At 43.8% G+C, this 24,984-nt stretch overlaps 2 protein-coding genes and 1 pseudogene across 2 annotated transcripts; 2 read left to right on the top strand and 1 right to left on the bottom strand.

Annotated features, from left to right (window-relative positions):
- The first annotated feature begins 2,369 nt into the window (after positions 1-2,369).
- LOC124694734 (two-on-two hemoglobin-3-like) lies at positions 2,370-4,385 on the top strand. The gene is made up of 4 exons (XM_047227688.1): positions 2,370-2,512; positions 2,614-2,744; positions 3,651-3,795; positions 3,877-4,385. Exons 1-4 carry the CDS (start codon positions 2,370-2,372, stop codon positions 3,971-3,973), a joined length of 516 nt encoding a protein of 171 aa, XP_047083644.1. The 3' UTR covers positions 3,974-4,385.
- A 6,684-nt stretch (positions 4,386-11,069) lies between these two features.
- LOC124694724 lies at positions 11,070-13,035 on the top strand (annotated as a pseudogene).
- Positions 13,036-16,620: 3,585 nt separating this feature from the next.
- LOC124683777 (protein FLUORESCENT IN BLUE LIGHT, chloroplastic-like) lies at positions 16,621-19,422 on the bottom strand. The gene is made up of 4 exons (XM_047218230.1): positions 19,334-19,422; positions 18,251-18,425; positions 17,818-18,135; positions 16,621-17,062 (listed from the first exon to the last, which is right to left on the bottom strand). Exons 1-4 carry the CDS (start codon positions 19,367-19,369, stop codon positions 16,857-16,859), a joined length of 735 nt encoding a protein of 244 aa, XP_047074186.1. The 5' UTR covers positions 19,370-19,422; the 3' UTR covers positions 16,621-16,856.
- Positions 19,423-24,984: the final 5,562 nt, after the last annotated feature.

Raw genomic sequence — 24,984 nt, 5'->3', positions numbered from 1 at the left:
GGCCTTGGCATTCGGTTTTAACCGAAAATTCGGTTCGGTTTTTCGGTTTTTTTGATAATTCGGGTAATAAGAAATAAGAATCGAGATTATATCGGTTTCCTAATTAATTTGTAATTCGGTTCCCGATGATTCGGTCGGTGTTCGGTTTTTAACCGATTTAACCTAATTGTGACAAGAAATAAAAACTCAAATACATATATGATGGCACACACTAGCTTGGCAGTTGTCATGACTAGAAGCTACGACAAGGATTGCTGAGCATGTATATACTACCAGCACTCCTAAATCCAGGAACCATACGATCATGTAGTAGTAAACTACTCGTACATAGAAAGATGAGGCAAAATGAAATTAGACAGATGCTTGTGCACGCGTACTATTTTTTAGGAGGGAACTTGTATACACATACTACGTGCATTAGGCCGCCTTTAACTTTTTTTAGTGACGTGCATGGGCCTGCCAGGAGACATGTGATTTTGTGCGTGGAGTTTTAGACTTTGACATGCTTGGAGTTTTCTTGTTTAGGAGAGAAATTCGTTAAAACGATTGACAATAGACCTCTATATGAGATGGTTATGGTATCTGTTAACAGTATCTCGGTTTTTAAGGTTATTTCGGTTAATAGATGGTCAAAACCGAATATGCTAATATAATTTCGGGTTTTCATGTTTAAGCACCGAAATTGTTTTCGGTTTCGATGTATTCGGTTTCGGTACCGGTTAATCGGTTCGGTGTTCAGTGCTCTGTTTTTTATGCCACCCCTACTTACACTACTCCACACACCTTCTCTTCAAATCAACACAATCATACTCCGAATCAAAATAAGTTTTACATGATTTCGCCAAATTCGTCACACACGCTCAACCTTTTTAAATTTCCTTTGAGGAGTAGGTTCACCTCACAATTCCGCATGACTTTCATGTTGATAGATTTTTGTTTCGGTTTACATACATGGAAAGATAAATGACTCGCTAGTATACGGTAATCTATACATATGTGTGAGTAAGGTTTGGAGTACTTTTGCTCAACTTCTCGCCTGCCTTCTTCATGAACGGCGACGTGGTGATGATATGTGAGAAGTGAGAGGTGATAATCCATGGTGGTGGTGGCATAGTGATGTTCGTCTTCGTGGTCGGCGACGTGGTGATGCTTATCACCGATGTGACCAGCGGTTTTATGGTGGTATTCAGTTCATGCTCGGCGACATGGTGATGCTTGTGACGGACATGAACGACGTTGTCATGGTGGTGTTCGTCTTCGTGTTGGGTGACATGGTGATGCCTGTGACCGGCGTGGATCGGCGGTGTCATGGTGGTGTTCGGCGACGTCGTCAGAGACATTGTAATGCTTCTGATGGGTTTGAACGGCGGTGTCATGATGGTGTTCGTCGACGTGGTGATGCATGTGACGGGCGTGACCGGTGGTGTTATGGTGGTGATGGTTATGGTATGTGATAGGCAGTAATCCATGGCGGTAACCATGTAGGTGTAGACAGTGGCGGTGTCATGGTGGCGACATTGTTGTTGTGCTACACCGGAATATTTGGCCTATCATATTTAGCCCATTCTTGCGCACGCCGCCTTGGCCATCGTCAATGAGAGTGGCATGGTGGTCTTTTCGCGCACCGGCGTGGTGCCAGGCTTCATGACAATGGCGTCAAGCTTTGTGATAGGTGAGGAGGTGAGAGGTAAGGTCACCATGGGGATAAGTGGTGGGGCTAAAGCTAGAATCGTATGAAACCAAACAGATTGAGCCCTTTGTTTCTGATGGGCCAAAAAATTATGCACAGGCTGCCGCCCATGGCCCATTCTCAACGCGCAGACACTTTCATATCACTAGCGCAGTCATGCAAGAAATCGGCCGAGTCTACCAAACGGACCCATAGAGGATATTGCTATGTATGTTCTTTTGGATAAAATAAAAAGAGGTTCTAAGAAAAAAAATCATTTCGTTAGTTGGCCCATTTTGAAGAGTAAAACATTTTTGAACCACCCAAGTACAGGCCTCTCCCTGCCGAATAAACCGAAAGAGTGGAACCCAAACCAGGTGCGTGCGTACAAACCGTGGGCTTCGCCTCGTAATTAATCCCGTGGGTAGCGAGCGTTACCACGGCGACGACATGCGTGCCACACAACACAATGTCGACATGCACGACGACTACTCTTTTCCACCGTCATCCGGGTCCCACAAGCCCCCGACGGCGCGTGCTCGCCACGCGATTGGCCGGCGGAGAGTGGCGGGTATAAAGATTGGTGCGATTCGTCCGAGCCGCACGCCTGCTCGTCTTTCCAACCGTGCCAGTCAACTGAACGGCGCCGCCGCCGGGGGAACCAAGGCGACCAACCACCGAGGCGCCGCCGGCCGCCAGGATGCAGTCGCTGCAGGACAAGGCGTCGGAGTGGAGCGGCGTGGCGGCCGCCGACGCCTTCGCCATCGACGACGCCAACGTCTTCGAGGCGCTCGGCGGCACCACGCAGCCCTTCGTCGACCTCTCAACCAACTTCTACACCAGGTCGGCTCCTAGATTCCTTCTCTCCCCTCTTGTCTCTGTCTCCTCCCCTGATGCCTCTTCTGAATTTGTGGATGTGGTTTAACCGACGGAAACAAAAACAGGGTGTATGAGGACGAGGAGGAGTGGTTCCGGGAGATTTTCTCGGGGTCGAAGAAGGAGGACGCGATCCAGAACCAGTACGAGTTCTTGGTGCAGCGGATGGGCGGCCCGCCGCTCTTCTCCCAGAGGAGAGGTAACTTGATTGACTCGGCATCTCTGAACCTCTGAACTGTAAATCTCCGTTCATGTCTAGCGCATGTGGTCGATTCCCTTTTGTTCCAAGAACAAGTTACTGTTGCCTAAAACAACAGTGGCACGGAGGATAGAAGGGACGACAAATCTCCTACTGTGCCGGTTTGATTCGTCAGGAGTTGCAGTTAGGGCACGGGGAATCCTTGTTTGCATCCGAATTAAAACTATATAAGAGAGGGAAAAATTGCTACAGGACACCGTTATTTTCTGGTGTTTGCCAAAACACACTGCTCGATTGTGTCTTTGCCAGGTACCACTACAATTTCGTGGCAAATTTTCTCATAAGATTATTAACTGCCTGGCCAATGTTACAGTTGAAGATACACTCTGCTTTCCATTGATTTCTTTAAGCCCCCAAAACATCCATGCTCAATTGCTCATGTTGTTTTAGCTCTTGCAACCAAAATAATACTTGCACTGAATCGTTTGGACGTTCAAATAATCTGGGTAGGAATGCTACCTCGCCCTTGACAGCTTTGATTTCTAGACTAAATTATGAGTACCTGAAACCTCGAACTGACGACCAAGATTTCATCTTGAACCTAAACTGCCTAACTCTGAGGTGAGATACTATTCAGCCCCTTTTGTTTACATTACAGATCATCTTTTGGTATAGCACAATTGCTTTTCCTGATAGCTATAAGAGTATTTCAATATACATGTTTTCCGCTTATTGTGTTCTTTCACCATAGTTATCAAAGAGGGCTTCATATTTACCTGTCTAGATTAGAGTTGATCTAAGATAGCAATGCGAACCCTCCCCGTTGTTACTAAACACTTGCAAATCATATTTACTTGTCTAAATTACAGTTGATCTAAGATTTTTTCTGTCTCATTCTGATTGCAGGACATCCTGCCTTGATAGGACGACATCGACCATTCCCAGTCACTCACCGAGCTGCAGAGCGATGGCTGCACCACATGCAGCAAGCTCTGGATAGTACTGAAAGTATAAACTCAGATACAAAAACGAAAATGATGTATTTTTTCAGGTCTGCACTACTGAACTCTTCCGCCAATTCGTATCTATATGCTGGATCCAACATTTCACAGCATTTTCTTAACTATTCCAGGCATACTGCATACTTCCTTGTTGCCGGTAATGAGATGACAAGGCAAGCCCAAGGAGCACCACCCTGCAAACATGCAACGAGCAAACCAGCTGAGTAATGGTCCAAGCTTAACCAGTTGAATAATGGATTCAGCTCCTATTCTTCTATAGAATTCTCATGTACTAAGGGATCAAAGCTATCTTTGCAATGTCACTGACCGCTGCTGTAGGGGCATAGCCTACCCACTCTTGAGCAGAGAGCAACTCAAAGCTGATAAATTTGATTACTCGGTTGTATTCTGTGTTTGCCTTTCTCAGCTCTGCTGCATACTTGAGCGCAAGTTATCTGCATTGTTATGGACCGGAACTGGCCTTGCTACTCTATTCAATACTGTATGAAGCATAGTGATCACCTCACATATATCAGCCTGAACTTATATATGTTTCGCCGTGGGACATTGTGATCCAATCTTTGCCTAGAACTCATTTATACAAGGAATTATTCCATACTAACTGTCGTTCTGGTTTGTCCTGCTGGCTTTTGTGCTCATATGGTCTTTGATCTGCAGACCTAAGTCCAAGTGCTGCTTTGCCTAATGATATTTCACTCCGTTGTTATTCATGGCTGTATTCTGTGTGTCTGGACAGAACTTGGTGCTGTCTGTCTATCCAATTCTCTCAGCAGTCACAAAAGGGATGTATCTCAATGTGGTGCGTAGTGTAACCCATGGCCATGGTAAGTGACCCTTTTCCTTTGAGGAATAGATCTTGTTATCTTTCGCAAAGGGGGTGGCTTGGATCATGTCTTTTTTTTTCCGCAAAGGAGGTGGCTTGGATCATGTGGAATGAGTGTAAGAATTGTAGATCTGGTAATAACTGCATGTTGGCTAGGACAGAACTAGACCGAAAGGGTTATATGGCCTTTTGATGTAGCTAGTCATGCCGCTTTTAAGTTTTAAGTCGTCAACTTTGTATTTTTTTCCCCGCTTTTCTTATAAAAAAACACTTCAGTTGGAGATATCCAACGTGTTCTACCGCCTTTGCGTGGTATTTGAGTAAGTGTACTAACTATTTCTCACTCACCTCTCATTCAAGCAATAATAATCGTCTATGATTTCATGTTAAAATGATGATAATTTGTGCAACATATATAGTACTCACAGTACAAACTGGATCCAGCTCGTTCTCACCACACGAGAGTATAAAACAAAAACAAAATAACAAGCCAGGTCCGTATGGATGAATCATTGTTTTCGACGTTATTATGAGACTAAATGTATCTAGTTATTTCGAGTAAATTCACTGGTTTGAAAATTTTAGAATACTAGCTAATGATCGACATGGCCAGAAAACATGTCAAAATCCTCTCCGCCAGCTTCTCCTCTGAGTATCCTCATGCTTCTCCTTTCCTACCCTGCTTGTCCTCTTGCTCACTGCTCTGTTTTGTTATGTGCGCCGACACCGGTTAGCTAGGTGTGAAGGTGAATTAGTGTCCTCTCCCTTCCTTCAATTCCTACTGAAACAGTACTTAGATAAACATGTTTTATACTTCACATATTGATTCATAAAATGGAACAAACATGATTGTCTGTCTTAGCCAAGGTGAGACAGAAATTGAGGGATACACAGGCCACAAACTAATGTTTCAAGATAGACAAAATAAAATATGAGTTATGTATTGTAAAAAAAAGCGTAAAGTTGGAAAGTTCTTTGGAATACGAATTCAATGATATAATTTATTTGCACATGACACTAAGTTTGTTTGTCAAATTAACAATCAACTAGTTGAATGCCCGTGCGTTGCTACGGGATCTTAATATTCTTATTGTAATTGTTGCACTCATATATATGTGCTAGTAACCGTCTAATATCATATCTTATGCCTGCTTCGTCTACATGATGATCACCACACATCCCAGAAGTTTTTCACCCTACAGACAAAAGCATAATTCACATAAATATACTTTGGCTATATTTCGAATATTGAAAGTCCGATTTTTTTTTGAGGAATGTTACAATCCTTTGATATCTAATTGATATACTTATCTATTTATTGACACGTTTAATATATCTATATTTTAGAAGAAATGCTTAGTTTATTCACGTACAATTTTTGGGAAGTTACCATTGGCTTCCTCTCCATCGTACTTGACCAACCGTACCAAAAACTGAGCCGGTAACCTTGATGAACAATATATGCTGGTACCAAAAACATAACACCCACTTTCACTTGCATTATGTATGTCATGTCAAAGAACATCCCAGAAGAAGCATGAGTTAAAAAGAAAATACACGACCATTTAAAATGAAAATGGGAGACGAACACAAGAAATACACTGGACTTAGCACCTTCCTCACCAGTCACCAAGCACTCAACATCTTCACCAATGAATGCTACACGATTCCGAGGCCCAGCCCAAGCAGTTGTCAATGGCACACGACCCATTCATACAATATGGTTTGTTTAATTTATTTATGTTAAGAAAGGCGACATGACTCAATTCATTTCTTCCGATCAATCACCTAATTCCAAATTAGTTTTCCATTACCCACCTTATCTTACCAATTGAGCAACCTAAATTAGATATGAGTGAATCGTGTAATCCAAGGAAGAACATAAAAAAAAAATAGAAGCATAGAGCATCATGTAATCTTTGTTTACCAAAGGAGACAAAACCATAGCATCTTGTACATTTAGTTAATTAGCGTACCTACAGCCCTAGCAATTAAGAGCAACAGAGAAGAAGTCCAAATAAGTATGTACCGATGCACAATATGTTTTCTGTAGTGACTCATGTGATAGTGCAGCCACATCAGCTTATATTGTTACGGTTTTGTGTTTTCTAGATCCCATCTGACCCGCCGACATACCACGAACGCTCCTTTTCGTTTGTTCATGCATGCAGCAAAAATTGATCTCCTTGGCACGCAACGTCACCTTGCTGGCTTGCTTGTTCGACCCTCCTCGTCAGCACATCAAGTCATCGTTGGAGGATAGAATTTAGAATAAAATAGAGGCATAATATCCTTCCAATCAAGAGAATGCCCATTCTTCAGCAGTTTATACCAATGCGCCGCTTTACCAGACAGCGACATAGAGAATAGTTTCTTCCTAACTTCATCCATAGAAATACTTGCACACTTGAATAACCCGCATAATTCATGTAAAAACAGTAAATGATCTCCAGGATGGACAGTTCCATCCCCTTCATAGCGGTTATCCACAACACGTTCAATAATTTTCATAGGTATTTTATATGGAATCACTTTCTCACCTGGCGCCTCATCCACTACCTTTGCAGTAGTAGTAGATTTTCCAAATAGGAATTCAAGAGAAGATCTCTCCATAATGAATTATAGCAGCAGGCAGAAATAAAAACAGCACATACAGTAAAAGTTTTCCTTACCAATTCCACTTACCAATAGCGCTTCACTCCCCGGCAACGGCGCCAGAAAATAGTCTTGATGACCCACAAGTATAGGGGGTGTATCGTAGTACTTTCGATAAATAAGAGTGTCGAACCCAACGAGGAGCATAAGGTGTTGACAAGCAGTTTCGATGAAGGATTCACTGTAAATGCTCACAGACAAGTTTTCAGGAGGTTTTGATATAGCAGATAAATAAAATACAAGTAAGTTAAATGCGAGAATAATAATTGCAGCAAGTGGCCCAATCCTTTTTAGCACAAAGGACAAGCCGGTTTGTTTAATTATGATGACCAAACGTTCTTGAGGACACACGGGAATTTAGTCTAGTGCTTTCGCTACATATAGTTGATTAATCTTCATTGTTTTGATAAGTGTTGTGTGGGTGAACCTATGCTAATGCACCGCCCTTCCTAGGACTAATACATACTTGTGATTAAACCCCTTGAAAGCATCCGCAAATACAAGAAAGTAATTAAGATAAATCTAACCACAGCCTTAAACTCTGAGATCCTGCTATCCCTTATGCATTGATATACCAACGGGGGTTCAGGTTGCTGTCACTCTGGCAACCCCACAATTAGCAAACGAATACAAGATGCATTCCCCTAGGCCCATGAAGGTGAAGTGTCATGTAGTCGACGTTCACATGACACCACTAGAAGAATAACACCACAACTTAAATATCAAACCATTAAATATTACTCAACATAGTTCACTACTAACATTTAGACTTCACCCATGTCCTCAAGAACTAAACGAACTACTCACAAGACATCATATGGAACATGATCAGATGTGATATGATGATGGATAACAATCTGAACATAAATCTTGATTCAACGGTTTCACTCAATAGCACCAATAACAAGGAGTAATCAACACCGGGAGAGTTTCCCCTATGAAATACTCAAGATTCCTACATGTTACAGCGGAGACGAGGTGCAGCGGTGGAGATGACGGTGTCCGTGGTGGAGATGATGATGATGATGATCCCAATGAAGTCCAGCTCGATGACGGTGACGATGGCGACGATTTCCCCCTTACGGGAGGGAATTTCCCTGGCAGATTTCTGCCTGCCGGAGAGCTCTTTTATCTTTGGTGTTTTCCGCCTCGAGGAGGCGGCGATGACTATCCTCGATGTTCCCCCCGCACCTTAGGGTTTCTGGGAGATGAAGTACGCGAAAGGGCGATGGCCGAGGGGGTCGTGGGCCCCTCCCCACGTGGCGGCGCGCCGGCATTGGTGGCCGCGCCGGCCCATGGGGAGGGCCCATGGCGGCCCTCCTCGGCCTCCCCTTTTGGCTGGCTCCGTCATCCGGAAAAATAGGAGCTTCGGTATATTTTCCGTCAATTGTTGATCTTCGTAAATATTGTATCCTCGACGGTGCTTTTTCCAGCATAACTTCGACTCCGGTGAGTAATTCTCCAATAATCATGAAACATGCAAAATAGGTGAAATAACATAAGTATCATCCCTAAATATGAAATATATCAATGAATAACAGTAAATTATGATATAAGATAGTGATGCAAAATGGACGTATCAAATGTCACCATGGGATAAGTGGTGAGGCTAAATTTGGGGTCGTATGAAACCAAACAGACTGAGCCCTTTGTTTCTGCTGGATGATACGTCTCCAACATATCTATAATTTCTTTTGTTCCATGCTAGTTTTATGACAATACCTACATGTTTTATTCATACTTTATATCGTTTTGATGCATTTTCCGGCACTAACCTATTAACAAGATGCCGAAGCGCCAGTTCCTATTTTCTGCTGTTTTTGGTTTCAGAAATCCTACATAGGAAATATTCTTGGAATTGGACGAAACAAAAGCCCGCAGTCTTATTTTCCACGGAGGCTTCCAGAACACCGAAGAGGAGACGAAGAGGAGCCACGAGGCGGCCACACCCTAGGGGGGCGCGACCCCACCTCTGGCCGCGCCGCCATGTGGTGTGGGCCCCTCGGGACTCCACCAACATCGCCCCTTCGCCTATATATTCTCTCTGTCGCGAAAACCCTAAAAAACCCGACGATATTCCACGAAGAGTTCCGTAGCCGCCGCCATCGCAAAGACAAGTTTCGGGGGACAGAAGTCTCTGTTCCGGCACGCCGCCGGGACGGGGAATTGCCCCCGGAGTCATCTCCATCGACACCACCGCCATCTCCATCGCCGTTGCTGTCTCCCATGATGAGGAGGGAGTAGTTCTCCCCCGAGGCTAAGGGCTCTACCGGTAGCTATGTGGTTCATCTCTCTCTCCCATGTGATCTTTATGTGATCATGAGCTTTGTATCACTATTAATCTATGTGCTACTCTAGTGATGTTATTAAAGTAGTATATTCCTCCTCCATGATATAAAGGTGACAGTGTGTGCACCATGTAGTACTTGGCGTAGGTTATGATTGTAATCTCTTGTAGATTATGAAGTTAACTATTACTATGATAGTATTGATGCGATCTTTTCCCCCTATCATAGCTATTGGTGACAGTGTGTATGCTATGTTAGTACTCGGTCAAAATTGCAACGGTCTATTATGTACTCTAGAGGTTACTTTAATATGAACTCCGGATTCACTCTCCACGGTGTGACGGTCACAGTGTGCGCATCGTGTGTGTTTCCTTTATGAAGTTGTGGAGCTTGTTTACTCCGGCTTGAGGGTGCTCTTGTAGCCCTACACAATGAATGGTGTTTGTTATCCAACAAGAGAGTGTTTGAAAGTAGCATTTATTTATTCAGTTATGTGATCATTGTTGAGAGTGTCCACTAGTGAAAGTATGATCCCTAGGCCTTGTTTCTAAGTATTGAAACACCGTTTCCAACAAGTTCTGTTACATGTTTGCTTGCTGCCATTTTTATTTCAGATTGCAATTACTACTTACAATCATCCATATTACTTGTATTTCACTATCTCTTCGCCGAACTAGTGCACCTATACATCTGACAAGTGTATTAGGTGTGTTGGGGACACAACATGACTTCTTGTATCTTAATTGCGGGGTTGCTTGAGAGGGATATCTTTGACCTCTACCTCCCTGAGTTCGATAAACCTTGGGTGATTCACTTAAGGGAAACTTGCTGCTATTCTACAAACCTCTGCTCTTGGAGGCCCAACACTGTCTACAGGAATAGAAGCGTGCGTACACATCACTGGACCAAAAAAGTCTGCATAGGCTGCCAAACGAGTGACCCATGGCCCGTTCTCAACGCGCAGACACTTTCATCTCACTAGGGTAGTCATGCAAAAAAATTGGTCCAGCCTACCAAATGGGCCCATAGATGACATTGCTATGTATGTTCTTTTGGATAAAATAAAAAGAGGTTCGAAGAAAAAAAATCATTTCGTAGTTGGCCCATTTTGAAGAGTAAAACCCTTTTGAAGCACCCAAGTACAGGCCTGTCCCTGCCAAATGGCCCCATTCGGCCCACATATAGCCCGAAAGAGTGGAACCCAAACCAGGTGCGTGCGTACAAACCGTGGGCTTCGCCTCGTAATTAATCCCGTGGGTAGCGAGCGTTACCACGGCGACGACATGCGTGCCACACAACACAATGTCGACATGCACGACGACTACTCTTTTCCACCGTCATCCGGGTCCCACAAGCCCCCGACGGCGCGTGCTCGCCACGCGATTCGCCGGCGGAGAGTGGCGGGTATAAAGATTGGTGCGATTCGTCCGAGCCGCGCTCGCTCGTCTTTCCAACCGTGCCAGTCAACTGAACGGCGCCGCCGCCGCCGCCGGGGGAATCAAGGCGACCACCCACCGAGGCGCCGCCGGCCGCCAGGATGCAGTCGCTGCAGGACAAGGCGTCGGAGTGGAGCGGCGTGGCGGCCGCCGACGCCTTCGCCATCGACGAGGCCAACGTCTTCGAGGCGCTCGGCGGCACCCCGTAGCCCTTCGTCGACCTCTCCACCAACTTCTACACCAGGTCGGCTCCTAGATTCCTTCTCTCTCTCCTCTTGCCTCTCTTTCCTCCTCTGACGTCTCTTCTGAATTTGTGGATGCGGTTTAACCGACGGAACAGGGTGTATGAGGACGAGGAGGAGTGGTTCCGGGAGATTTTCTCGGGGTCGAAGAAGGAGGACGCCATCCAGAACCAGTACGAGTTCCTGGTGCAGCGGATGGGCGGCCCGCCGCTCTTCTCCCAGAGGAGAGGTAACTTGATTTACTCGGCCTCTCTCATCTGGAAAGTTCTGTTTATCTCAACTTCTCAAGTGGTAGATTCCTTTTTGTTCACGATTGTCTACAACAACAACAGTGGGCAAGGATGATAGAAGGGATGACAAATCTTGTGGACTTGGTTTGATTCGTCAGGGGTTGTAGTTAGGACGAATTTAGCACTTGCAACCAAAATAATACTTGCACTGAATCGTTTGGACCTTCAAATAATCTGGGCAGAAATGCTACCTCGTCCTTGACAGCTTTGATTTCTAGACTAGATTATCAGTACCTGTAACCTCGAACTGACGACCAAGATTTCATCTTGAACCTAAACTTCCTAAACTCTGAGGTGAGATACTAATTAGTGTGTGGACTGTATAATTCAGCTCCTTTTGTTTAGATTACAGATCATCTTTCAGTATACATGTTTTCCGCTTATTGTGTTCTTTCACCATAGTTATCAAACAGCGCTTCATGCCTTGGAGCAATGCCATGATCATTTGGTGCTCTGTTCTTTCGTCAATTGACTGCCTACTGATCATTCATCTGAATAGTCATACAATTGATTTGAATTATAACCTGTTTTCTTATTAGAGAACTACTAGTTTTATCAGTGGCATATGTTGTCTAGCTTTATATCTGACATTCACACTTCCTGTTTTAACATATATGGGAAGCATTTCATGGTTCAGGGCATCTGTTATCTTTGTATAGGCTGAGTAGGTTTCGTTTTACCATCTCATGTTCGCATATTTGTTTGTTCTCCTATTTGATACACATAAAAAGTGTGTGAAGAAATGAATGTTTTTCCTCGATAAATGCCGATTTCGATTTACTTTTTTTCCCGTGTGTGTTTGGGCGTGGTAACTGTTATGCTCTGCAATGTTACTGTAGTAATCCACATTCTCTGCTTTTCTCAGAATATGCATCATTCTTGTAAGAACCAATAGCAATGTGAACCCTACCCGTTGTCACTAAACACTTGTAAAATCATATTTACTTATCTAAATTACAGTTGATCTAAGATTTTTTCTGTCTGGTTCTGCTTGCAGGACATCCTGCTTTGATAGGACGACATCGACCATTCCCAGTCACCCACCGAGCTGCAGAGCGATGGCTGCACCACATGCAGCAAGCTCTGGATAGTACTGAAAGTATAAACTCAGATACAAAAACGAAAATGATGTATTTTTTCAGGTCTACACTACTGAACTCTTCCGCCAATTCGTATCTATATGCATTTTTTCACAGCTTTTCCTCGAAGTGGCTAAGATCATACATTTTCTTATCTATTCCAGGCATACTGCATACTTCCTTGTTGCCGGTAATGAGATGACAAGGCAAGCCCAAGGAGCACCACCCTGTAAACATGCAACGAGCAAACCAGCTGAGTAATGGTCCAAGCTTAACTAGTTGAATAATGGATTCAGCCTCCATTCTTCTATAGAATTCTCATGTACGAAGGGATCAAAGCTATCTTTGTGATGTCACCTACTGCTGTAGGGGCATAGCCTACCCACTCTTGAGCAGAGAGCAACTCAAAGCTGATAAATTTGATTACTCGATTGTATTCTCTGTTTGCCTTTCTCAGCTCCCACTCCATGCTTGAGCGCTAGTTCTTTGCACTGTTATGGACCGGAACTAACCTTGCTACTCTATTCAATACTGTAATGAAGCATAGTGATCACGGGAGTGGCGTTTTGATACGTAAGCGAGAAATTTTTTGTTCGGATATTTTAACATTTCAAAATGCTTTTCCGGTGGCAGGAGCATATGCTTTCATGTGCCGAATTGAATTTCCCCTCTTTATCAATATACTGCTTCTTTTACACATTCAATCCATAATATACCTTGTTAATTCATAATTAATAAGAATTAGGATTTTTTAAAAAAAGAGTGCACGCGGGCAACCCTGTAGACCGAGTAGTACGACTGTATGAGACTTAACACAGTGCACTCACACTGCTCATATTTACTAATACTCCATCCGTTTCCAAACACAAAATGTTTTAACAGTTTAAATTGAACCGCCAAAACTTTTTTACCTCAGTGATTAAACCGATCTTTCACGTTCACATACCCACTTATATGGGCCCAGGCATGCAGTTTTATTCAGAGTATTAAACGCAAGAGCGGATATTACTCTCAGTTCAGTAAGGATGTCGCAGTAACTTGTCCTTTGTAGAGTAGAATATCAAGCGAGCCTTGTAGAGTGAATCTAATAGGTAGCAAGACTTAACACACTTTATTGGCTCTGAATCGAACTTTTACATGCATTCATATCACGGCCATACATGCAATTCTTATTCAGTGTACTAACCGGAAGTACACGATATAGATACTACTATCGGTTAAGTAAGGCCATGGCAGTAACCTGTACTGCTAGTGCAAGACATGCATCATATTATCAAGGTCGTCTAATCCCCTCCATCATTCAGGGGAGGAGCGCCTCCGCGGTAGGGGCCATCATCAGGACGGCGGGGGTGGGAGCTATACGGACCGCCGGGGTAGCGTCCGCACGGACGTCCACGGGGGCACAAAGCGGGACGGTTAGGATCCAGGGCGCCACCTGCAAGGAGAACACAAGCATTGTCCATGGATATTCAGTCATAAGTAACTAAATCCTCAGAACGCTAGATTATATGGCGGGGATGATGACAAAGAGGATGAAATGAACAGTTTGGAGGCACTAACGTCCGATATCCTGCTGGATGGCTCCGAGGCAGACGGAGCTGCTAGCGATCACCACGGAGACGACGAACAGCGCAATCTGGAGGAGCACCATGAAACGGGCAGCTCTAGCGAAGGACGCCATCGTCCGCGCTTACTTTGGCTGGGTTACTAAGCTATGTGGTGAGTTGTGTACTTGTGTCACTAGTTGCTCATACTTATAGACGTCAATCCGAACGGGAAAGAAAAATATCATCTTCGCCCCTAAATGTCCATATACGTTTTCTCGAGCAATTTCGAGCTAGAGAGATCAAGCTTTTGGAGCTGCAGCGCTGGTGCATTTTGCTGTCGAACCCACTCATTTTGGGGGGTACACTGCGCGATTCCTCAAATCTATCTGGTTAGTCAAGGCTGGCGAGTGAGTGAGTGGTGACAACTAGGCCGTGTACGACCGGCAAGAGAGAAATTGGTGAGCCAACGACTGAGCTCAGCGACGACCCGAGCCTCGGGTCGTCTTGCCATAAAGGAAAAGCTATAAAAAGTGCTTCACCTCCCTCGCGTTGTCACGCGTGTATCCACCCTGCTTACTATGTCATTTTTACCGTGTTTGACATATATACTTGAACAGTGAAATGTTTCAATATGCCATCTAGCGGACTGACTGTTCTTCAGGCATGGAACTACTATGCTTGTCCGTTGCCAATGGTTAATATTGTGAGATCAATGCTTATGATGCGACTCAGCATTAATTATTCTTGGATTATAATTCTGAGTCACCGAATTTATACCTGTTTTTTGATAAATAATACTCGCTTTTCTCGGTACCCACAAAGAATGAGAACTTGCAACTCGCAATGAGCGAGAAAATTTTATTTTAATAATAGGCGCCTTATTACTTAAAAGGTTTAAGCATTACACCCATCCTCTGAATTATTATTAAGATGCGCACAACAGCAACAATTCCAACAAAAAAGAGCGAAACAAATAAAAAAATTACAATTAATCATCCAGAAGTTGTAGATCACCTATGATAATGCAGGACCAATCCGAAGATCATGATGTCATCCATGTTGAAGAAAATATGTATCACCATGTCCTCCAATCATGTAGACACCTTCATAAATATGTCTCAGTTCATCACATGTTGTAGGGACGACTACAAAATGAGCCAATTGGTACACTTGTATATGATCTACACGAGAGAAAGTTTTTTACCATTAAAAACCTTGTCATTTCTACATAACCAAATTAATCAAATAACAGCAAGCGTTCCCTTGCTTATAAGAATCGTGAACTTATTATCGATACCACGTAACCGGCTGCCAAATACATTTGCAACACTATGGTACATACAAGCTACACCTTAGACAATGTGCAAATTTGCACTGAAAAAATAGTTTGATTGTCACATCATGATGACAAAATACACGCTTTGTATTTCCATCAAAACACATTTCATAGGCATGTCTTTGGTGAGAATTACTCCTTACCAAGATACCAATCAATTTTTTATTTCTTTAGTGATTTATTTATTTTCTGAAACTTTTAAGTATTATCAACCAGACACTAATGGCTGAACCAGAGTTCTATACATGCAATCAACTGAGAATTTACCATTATCATGTATGTTCCACCGAAATTTGTCAGACCTCTACAATAATTGGACCATTGCAAATCCATCTAGAGGAGCATTCTATGATGTAAGTTTGGGCCCAACTAAATTTCATATTGACATCATATTTGGCGCAGGGGACTTTGAAACCATATGTTATCGCTCTTGAGGCAGAGAATATTATATATAGCTAGACATTATTCACAGAGCTTAGTGTTTCCCAAGCACTTGTCCTATCCATATCTAGGAGGCAAAAGAAATCGTTGACACATCTGTGGCAAGAGAGGCAAGAAACAACAGCGGTGGTGCCTACCAAACAAACGATCGAACACCTTGTGTGTGCGGTGGACGCTCGGAGTAGCTGCCGCGTTCGGGGCCGAGTTGACGACCAACTGGCGGCAAAATGAGCAGCCAAATGGGCGGCCAGGTGAGAGGAGAGGAGGTGGAATCAAGCGCAGGTGAACTATTTGGTCAAAACGGCCGGTGAAATCGATAGCGGCTGGAGGGGAGACGCGTCGCGAAAAAGAGACGGGACAAAGATGTGTCGGCTTTGGTCGCTAGCATGTGGTGCCCATGTTGGGCATGTCTTCCACCCTGTGAAGCAGGGCTGCCTCAAGACGCTAAACACCATATTGACCCGTGCCGGACCGAAACGGCCTCTCGGGCAAGCGGCTGGCTCACCTTTCTATTAAGCGACCCCAAATTACTTCAAGGGACGCGGCTATAGATGCTTTGACACTCTACGATGGATCGTGCCTTTGTGGGTGATTCCTGAAGTTTTTCTTAAATGACACGCGTTGGTTGGCTCGATCATGAGACATGGTGGAGTTGCTACTGCATCATGTATTCATGTCTAACTCGGGTTATGATAATTCCCCCAAAAAAACTCAGCATTATGATCATCTGCAACGCAACGTGCCCGAGTTACCGGTTCCTGGAAAAGGATTACAGAAGATGGGAAATCAATCTCCATCAATCTTTCATGCGGAGCTCTGAACCCGCATGTGCCGCAGGGCCACTGCGATTTATATACGGGAGTAACAATTCAAGCGCGTTTTCTTCTTGCCGAAAACCAACCAACCAACCAGTAGGAGGAAGCTGAGTTTTATTTCTGAGAGCGGCCAAGCGCTCAATCGCGGGGCTGCAATCTTGATATGTACTTGTCATATAGCTTCGCGGCTCGCTCCAGATCCCCGAGCTCCGCGTAGCAGTCCGCTATCGCGCCGTATGCCTCGGTGCAGCCTGAATCCTCGCCCGTTTCCTTGGATAGCTCCAGAACCTTGTAGTACCAGCTCATTGCTTCCTTGTATTGTCCCAGCCTTTGTAGTGATGCACCTGAGAGAAATATAAGCCATCACCCATTGAGGTTGTTTTAACAACAGTTAAGGTTAATTTAAGCTGTCTTCAAATGAAGCACGTAGCAGAAATATGAACAAAAAGTGCACATGAGAAGGTAGATAAAGGTGTTCAAAGGAGAGACAAATGGCAAAGTTTCAAACCGTGTCAAAACTGTAAGATTCAACAACGGTAGTGGCTTATTATAATTCCTGGTATACGTAAATGCGAATGCCCCAAGTTATAAAAGCTTTGCATAAATACAGATAAAGATCAGCTCGTGTACAGCTAAAATGCAGAATCAGCCATCGATTGAAATAAAATATGAGAATTTTCAAGTTCCAGATCATTACTTGACAATTGCTTGTTCTCCCAGAATATTACCAAAATAAACCTTTGTGTACTACAGCTACAGAATATATTCAGGTAGGGAGCAGTAATAGAATTTCTTGCGGGGGTAACTTTAACACAAGGATGTGGAAAATGCAACCTAGATGAAACAACATACAAAATTAAACTTATTTCATGGGGCATTCTGCTATTCTACAATTTAGCTAGCGGTGGTATATGAGATATGACAAAAGATTTAGGACACAGATGCTTATACAGGATTGGTCACCGACCATTTAGTGATTGTGTGGTCAGACCAAATTATACTTAGAATGTTGGAGGGTCAGTATTGATTCATGTACTTTTCTTTATCAATGAACAAAACCAGTATGATCCATGATGGTCACAATCAGGAAGAAATTAACCTAAGCCCCGTGCAGCTTTCTTCTCCTCAAAGCGATCCCCTATGCTTTCTGCGAGCTCCAGAGCTGTCCTGAACTCTGTTACTGCCTTATCAAGGTCTTGATTCCTCATGTAGTTCTTCCCGGTTTTCAAATTTACCACCAACTGCTGCTTCCTGGGATCAACAATAACCTCAGTTTCTGTTGCTCTCCCTACAGGCGCATAAGTAAGGCCAGGAGCAAACGATTCAATCTGTGCCTGTCTTCTAAGAGCAGTGTTAATCTGACGAAGTTGATTATTCAATCGCTTCAATTCCTCTTTTCTTTGCCGGGCTAATAATCCTACAATGTAAGATGATCACAGAGAAAAACAAAATTAGCACAGTGGGAAATATCTCTTCGTCGACAACACGTGTAGATATCGGTCATGCCCGTGAGAATTATTTGAGTATCTTACCACCCACAGCAGCTCCTATTAGAGCAACAGCAATAAAAATCGGCATATCGGCAAAAGAATTAGCTGGCTGACACGTCAATGCTGATGCCTCAAGAGGCATGATGAGTATCGACATGGTTGAAAGAACAGCAGTTCTTAGCAGGTTAACATGCACCATTTTCTGCAGGCATACATTATACAAGCACATAATAAAGCACAGTCAATAGAAGCCCATAAACAAAGAATGTGCATTCTGAACAAGATTATGATTCACTTTTAAAGTTTAAAATAGCCGACTATAGCCCGGCTATAGCCCAGCTATAGCCGGCTATAGCTGGCTGGAGGGACCTGCCGCTACAGCTATGCCCTTCAAAGGCTAAGATGGGATAATCCGCTATTAGCCTCAAAAACCCGCTATTAGCCCCAAAAACAGGTAGAAAAAATAGCCACTAAGGCTATAATGCTGTAAATATAGTGGGAAAGAAAAGGAAAACTGGAAATTGTTGCTACTTATAATGTTGTAATATGTGGACCGAACTGTGTCTTATTCATAGCTTTTTATGTAACCGTGTTAATATGTTATGCCTAATGCCAATAAATTATCAAATTTGTGAATTGTTGATAGAGATATATATGAATTTTGATTTTTTCCCATGAATTAGCAAAACCGCTAAATGGATGATTTAGCCGCTATAGCTCAGCTATAGCCTTTCATAGCTGCCAGAAATGCTGCTGCTATTTCCAATAGCCGGCTATTTTAAACTATGAATTGCTCCATCTAAGTTTTGTGTCAACATGCCTCACATATGGGAGAAGCTTTTATTACTTCAGATGCAGGCCGTCCGTGCTATTTTTGTTTTGTTTTTGCAACCAGTATGCATTCAGTGGGGGAAAGGAACGATAGCTGCCCAGTAGAAACAAAATTACCAATGCCATAAATTGGACTCTATATCTATACCACAGCCCAGAGCCATATGCCCATATTCACAGCAAACGTATAGGCATCAGTTCACTCTACAGTGTACAATATGACAGAATGGAACAAGTGTACAGGTGGATTGATCAATCAATTTGGTTGTCTTCTCAAATCCAAAGCTACTGTACCTGGTGATCAGGAAGGATTCGACCGAGCGCGCGCATCAGCCGCCACGCCTCCCCATTCCTGGCATCCAGGTGAGCGAAATCGCCGCCGCCGCCGCGTGCCCGGGGAAGGGGCGGGGAACATACCCGGAGCGGAACCGCCGCCGCGTCTGCTCCCACACGAACACACCAGCACGAATCAGTCGACAAGAAGCTATCGGAGTGGCATGTATAGTACAAGAGGCTCACCGTAGAAACGGCTAACGCGGCCGGGTAGAAGAAGAGAGGGGACCAGAGGGCGCGTGGAAGGTTCACCGGCGCGGCGGTGTGCTGCCGCGCACCGGTAGGAGGCTGCCGCCTGCATAGCCGCTGGCGGCGCCTCGCGTTGGCTCGCCGGGCGGGTGGGGATGGGAAAATGTGAGACACGGCCGTGGAGACGATGGTGGCGTCACGTGCTGCGCGCCTGACGAACAGTTGGTAATTATCTATGGGCCTGTCGGCCCTGGCACATTGTTTCACTATATGGATCGGCCCATAGATGTTACATTCAAAAATAACTGTGTGCATGGAAGTTCTACAAGTATTGTGTGCGTGAAAGCTGTCAACAAGAGGAGAAAAATAAATCATACACTCACTCCGCCTCAGATTTATCTATATTGGAATGTATCTCCGTCTCGAAAAGAATGTTGCTGATTTGTTTCTGTCTAAATTCAGATGTATTTATACACGAAAAAGATGTCGCAAATTGTCCGCGACATTCTTTTTGGGACAGTATGTAGATTTTCATGTCAAATTTAAAATACGTATAACCTTCGATTTTCAAAATCCAACCTGAGGCTTCGGAATTTAGCATATAGATGCAATTTCCAACTAAAAAGTTCGACTTCAACTAAACAATAATACTCCCCATGTTCACTAATGTAAGATATTTTAGCTTTTTTCGTAAATGCATGTATCTAGATGTGTTTTAGCGTGTAGGTTCACTTATTTCATCTGCATCTGGTCTACTTTATTTCACCTTACTAGAGCCCTTTTTAAAGAATTATAAAAGTTGCAAAAAAAGAAAACTACATATAGGCAATGATATGTACTTCAAGAGTGCAAAGTCTCAATCTAAAACCCGTTATATTCTACTTTACACAAAAGATAATTTATAGATTTAGGTGCGCGAAATAGTGGCAGTTAGATTTTGTGTTTTTTGGATAGCCCATAATGCGGCTTATTTTGGGTTGAGATATTGCATGATTACCTATATGTACATTTTCGCAGTTTTAAAATAAAGGGCTCAAATATATTTTCAGAAAGACATGTGGACACTTTCATTTTATTTTGGTAAACATTATTGTGACTTCATCACAGAGCAGCTAAAGACATCAGATGATAATCAGGATATCACAAACACCAAACAAATCAACACCCGTTTACAGATAAACCAAGTAAAGGTCGATGCAAAAACAGAAATAAAATATACAATCCATTCCATGGAGGTACTAATACTTTTGGTAAGACATCTTTCATAGACCCCCAAGTTTTAAAATAGTTTATACCTATAGCATGCATATTTAAGACTTGGGACACAGTTTATGTCAATCTTCAACTATCTCTCCTTCCTATCATCATGTAACAGCGACAACCTTATGCATCCTCCAACATGTGTGTGCACTCATATATCAGTATATAAAATAAATCATAGAAGATAAACTATACTTGTATGCAACCAATAAAAAACTAGTTCACAATTGCGATAAACAAGTCACTACTGAAACATAGACATAGAGGCACAATAGATCATGGGAAAATAATAGATTACATCACACATCATGTTTGTCAAGAGATCACAAGAGGTAGATGGAGGATGTTGCTGGAGGTGTTGATGATGAACACGCCGGAGGGGGATGGAGTCCACCGAAGGCGATTCCGGGAGCGTTTCCCCTTCAAAACTTCTTTCGACGGCATCCTTCTAGCTCTTTGTTTATTGTTTTTGATCTCCACCTCCATATGTTCTGAGATTGCATCGCGAACCCTTTTTATAGAGGGTTTTAGGTCAAGACAAAGATGATGGTGGTGGAATCGACGACATCAGAGCAATGAGGTGAGAAAGAGGCCAGGTGGCGCGGCCTTGGTGGGGGCCCGCTCCACCCATCTCTTTCCCAGCATGTTGACCTCCTGGTGGCCCACTTTAACTCTCTTTTTCTTATAAAAATTTCTGAAGCGTGATCTCTGACCTTGCCCTTTTCGAGTCTCGTAGCTCCTGAAAAGTATAAAATACTAATAGAAGGTTTTTCTGCCAAAGAGAGTTAAAACCATAGGAGAGGGGATTATTCATAAAATCCCCAAAATCAATATAAAACATGAATATAGTATTATATAAGATGCAAATATGTCAGAATATGTGGCAATAAACTACAAAGTTCATGTATGCATTTTATATGCATCAACCATCACCTCCACGAAGAAGTCCGAAAAGGGCGGAACCAACCCGATCTTAGGGAAGTAGACATAGATGGGCATTTCCCCATCCTCGACTCCTCCCCCAGGGAAGCGAAGAATGGTGGCTCCATTCTCGGACGACTATCGGCTAAGTGAAGCTTCAGATAACTGACATTCTCCTGGTGTATGGTGGACGTTAGCCGTGCTCGCAAGAGCATCTTATGTCCCGAAGCCTCAGATCGAGTCCTCAAAGATGAAGCCCCTCTCTCCACCGACGAGGGTCCCCGAGCAATCTGGGGTACCATCGACATGCTCTAAGTCGGGATCCGAGATGGAGGGAAAGGAACATGAGCAAGAATGATGAAAGCGGAAGGGGAATGATGGGAGGAGTTGCCGCTAGTGCTTCCTTATAGGCGCAGTCCTAGAGAAGCCGTCCGCTCACTCCCACCCTCTCCCCAAAAATTACTGCTACACCCATCCAGGGCATGTTAGCTTGTGACCGCTCACACCCTTCACGAAGTTCGAGGCCACAACGACCCCATGCAAGTCGAAAGAAGGGGCTAAAAGCGGACTCAGATGATGAAGACATGATTATGATCACAGCTCCACCAGGGATAAGGACGAGCCCTGGCATCAGACGTTGGGCCAAGGCACGCCCAAGGGCTACTACCACATGCACGGGTAGCATTGGTCCCTAGATCCAACAAGTGGACCGCGACCCGGTGAGACCAAGGAAATCTGCGGGGGTCTAGCCACGAAGTCTGATCATGGCATCATGCCTAGCCACCTATGCATAGCTGGGTCGTGAACGGTGGTCCAGACCTAGCATGCGCCCCTGATTGTGACCGTGTCCCGCCAGGCAGCAGGTATGCTCCGATACGTTTAAACCATGCATGCGACACCTCACGGCGTGCTTCCACGCAACACCATGTGGAGACCCCATGCTCATATAAAGGAGGCCCAAGGCTGCACACTACTAGGAAAAGGCCTATAGCTGTCGGCGCTACTACCGACGCACCATGTTTTGACCGCGCCCGTGCTAAATACTACCGGCGCACCATGTTTCGGCCACCCCGGTGATGGCCCAATACCGCCGGCGCAGCAAAAATTTAGTGCGCCGGGGATAACGTTATAAGAGGTCCGGGCCCGATCAAACCATGGAGCTCCACTTACCCCCGGCGTGCCTCTATGGTGGTGCGCCTTTTCCAGTTTTGAAAATATAAACGAAAATGATAGAATTTCAAAAAATTAAATCCTTTGAGATGCCCATGTATTATGCCATCTAGTTTTAATGAAAATTAAAAACATGAATTTCGATATATTATGCAAAATAGCGTCATGTTTCGGTAAAACGGGATTTCTGGTTGCATACGACCTCCGATGAAAAACTTTTTTTTATATCAAAATCTATCTACGCGAAATTTTCTATCTGAATTCAACCACCTATGGTTCGTTTGGACAAAAAATGGATTTGTCAAATGCAAAATAGAAACAAGACTTCTTTGAGCTTTTAGATTTTGGTAAAAATTTAAAAAAATTTACCCCCGGCGCACGGCCGTATTTGGTGCGCCGGCGGTAACCTAGACTATATATTCAAGCCGGCCCTCCTCCCTCTTCTCCATCCTCACTTCTCCTCCTTCTCCTCTTTCCCTCCTCCTCTTCTCCTTGTAATCCTCACCGACGGCCTCCTCCCCATCCACTGGCGCGGCCAGGAGGGGGCGGCGCCGCCCTATGGGGTGGGCCCCTCGGGCACCCCCTTGCGCCGCCCTTTCGCCTATATTAAGCTCCTGCCCTGAAAACCCTAGGGAGATCGACGATTTCTCGAGAAGAGTTCCGTAGCTCCGCCGCCACCAAAAACCCTAATTCGGGGGACAAAAGTCTCTGTTTCGGCACCCTGCCGGGACGGGGAATTGCCCCCGGAGCCATCTCATCGACTCCATCGCCATCTTCATCGCTGTTGCTGTCTCCCATGATGAGGAGGGAGTAGTTCTCCCCCGAGGCCGAGGGCTCTACCGGTAGCTATGTGGTTCATCTCTCTCTCCCATGGTGTGATCTTTATGTGATCATGAGTTTTGTAATCTAGTTGAATATGTAGATGTTACTCTTGTCTATTATGCACTCTAGAGGTTACTTTAATATGAACTCCGGAGTCACTCTCCGCGGTGTGATGGTGACAGTGTGCGCATCGTGTGTGATTCCTTTATGAAGTTGTGAAGCGTGTTTACTCCGGCTTGAGGTGTGCTTTTGCAGCCCTACACAATGAATGGTGTTTGTTATCCAACAAGAGAGTGTTTGAGAGTAGCATTTATTTATTCAATTATGTGATCATTGTTGAGAGTGTCCACTAGTGAAAGTATGATCCCTAGGCCTTGTTTCTAAGCATTGAAACACCGTTTCCAACAAGTTCTCGCTACATGTTCGCTTGCTGCCATTTTTATTTCAGATTGCAATTGCTACTTATAATCATCCATATTACTTGTATTTCACTATCTCTTCGCCGAACTAGTGCACCTATACATCTGCCAAGTGTATTAGGTGTGTTGGGGACACAAGAGACTTCTTGTATCTTAATTGCAGGGTTGCTTGAGAGGGATATCTTTGACCTCTACCTCCCCGAGTTCGATAAACCTTGGGTGATTCAGTTAAGGGAAACTTGCTGCTGTTCTACGAACCTCTGCTCTTGGAGGCCCAACACTGTCTACAGGAATAGAAGCGTGCGTAGACATCAAGCTATTTTCTGGCGCCGTTGCCGGGGAGGTAAGGTAAAAGGTATTCACATCCTCCGACTACTAAGCTATTTCCTAGCACTGTTGCCGGTGTGTTAGTGCTCGAAGCAATTTCCTTTAGATTCTGCAATTATATCTTTTTGTTTCTTGTTTTTATTTCACTAGTTAGGCTTAATGGAAAACAACAACAAAATTAGAGATCTTTATGAAATTTATATTGAATTAGGACATGATACTTTTGAAGAGAAAATTAAAAAACCTATGGAAGTTTGTCTGCATAATAGTGGTAGTAATGTTATTAGTATAAATTTGTTGGGCACCATTATTTTTAATGCTATGGAAAAACCCAAGCTTGGGGAAGCTAGTTTATATAAAAATAATCTTTTTTGCTCCTCAGCTTTGGATGAAGTTTTTTTCCTTGATAATGCTTTGTCTCCAATATGTGGTAATTTGAATGATGCTTGTGATATTCCAAATCCACCTGTTGAAAGTATTCCTTTTAAAATACCTATGAAAATT

The sequence above is a fragment of the Lolium rigidum genome, chromosome 1, assembly GCF_022539505.1.
Source record: "Lolium rigidum isolate FL_2022 chromosome 1, APGP_CSIRO_Lrig_0.1, whole genome shotgun sequence".
Lineage (NCBI taxonomy): Eukaryota > Viridiplantae > Streptophyta > Magnoliopsida > Poales > Poaceae > Lolium > Lolium rigidum.
Note: the sequence above shows the minus strand (reverse complement) of the source record. Positions and strands in the feature narration are given on the sequence as shown.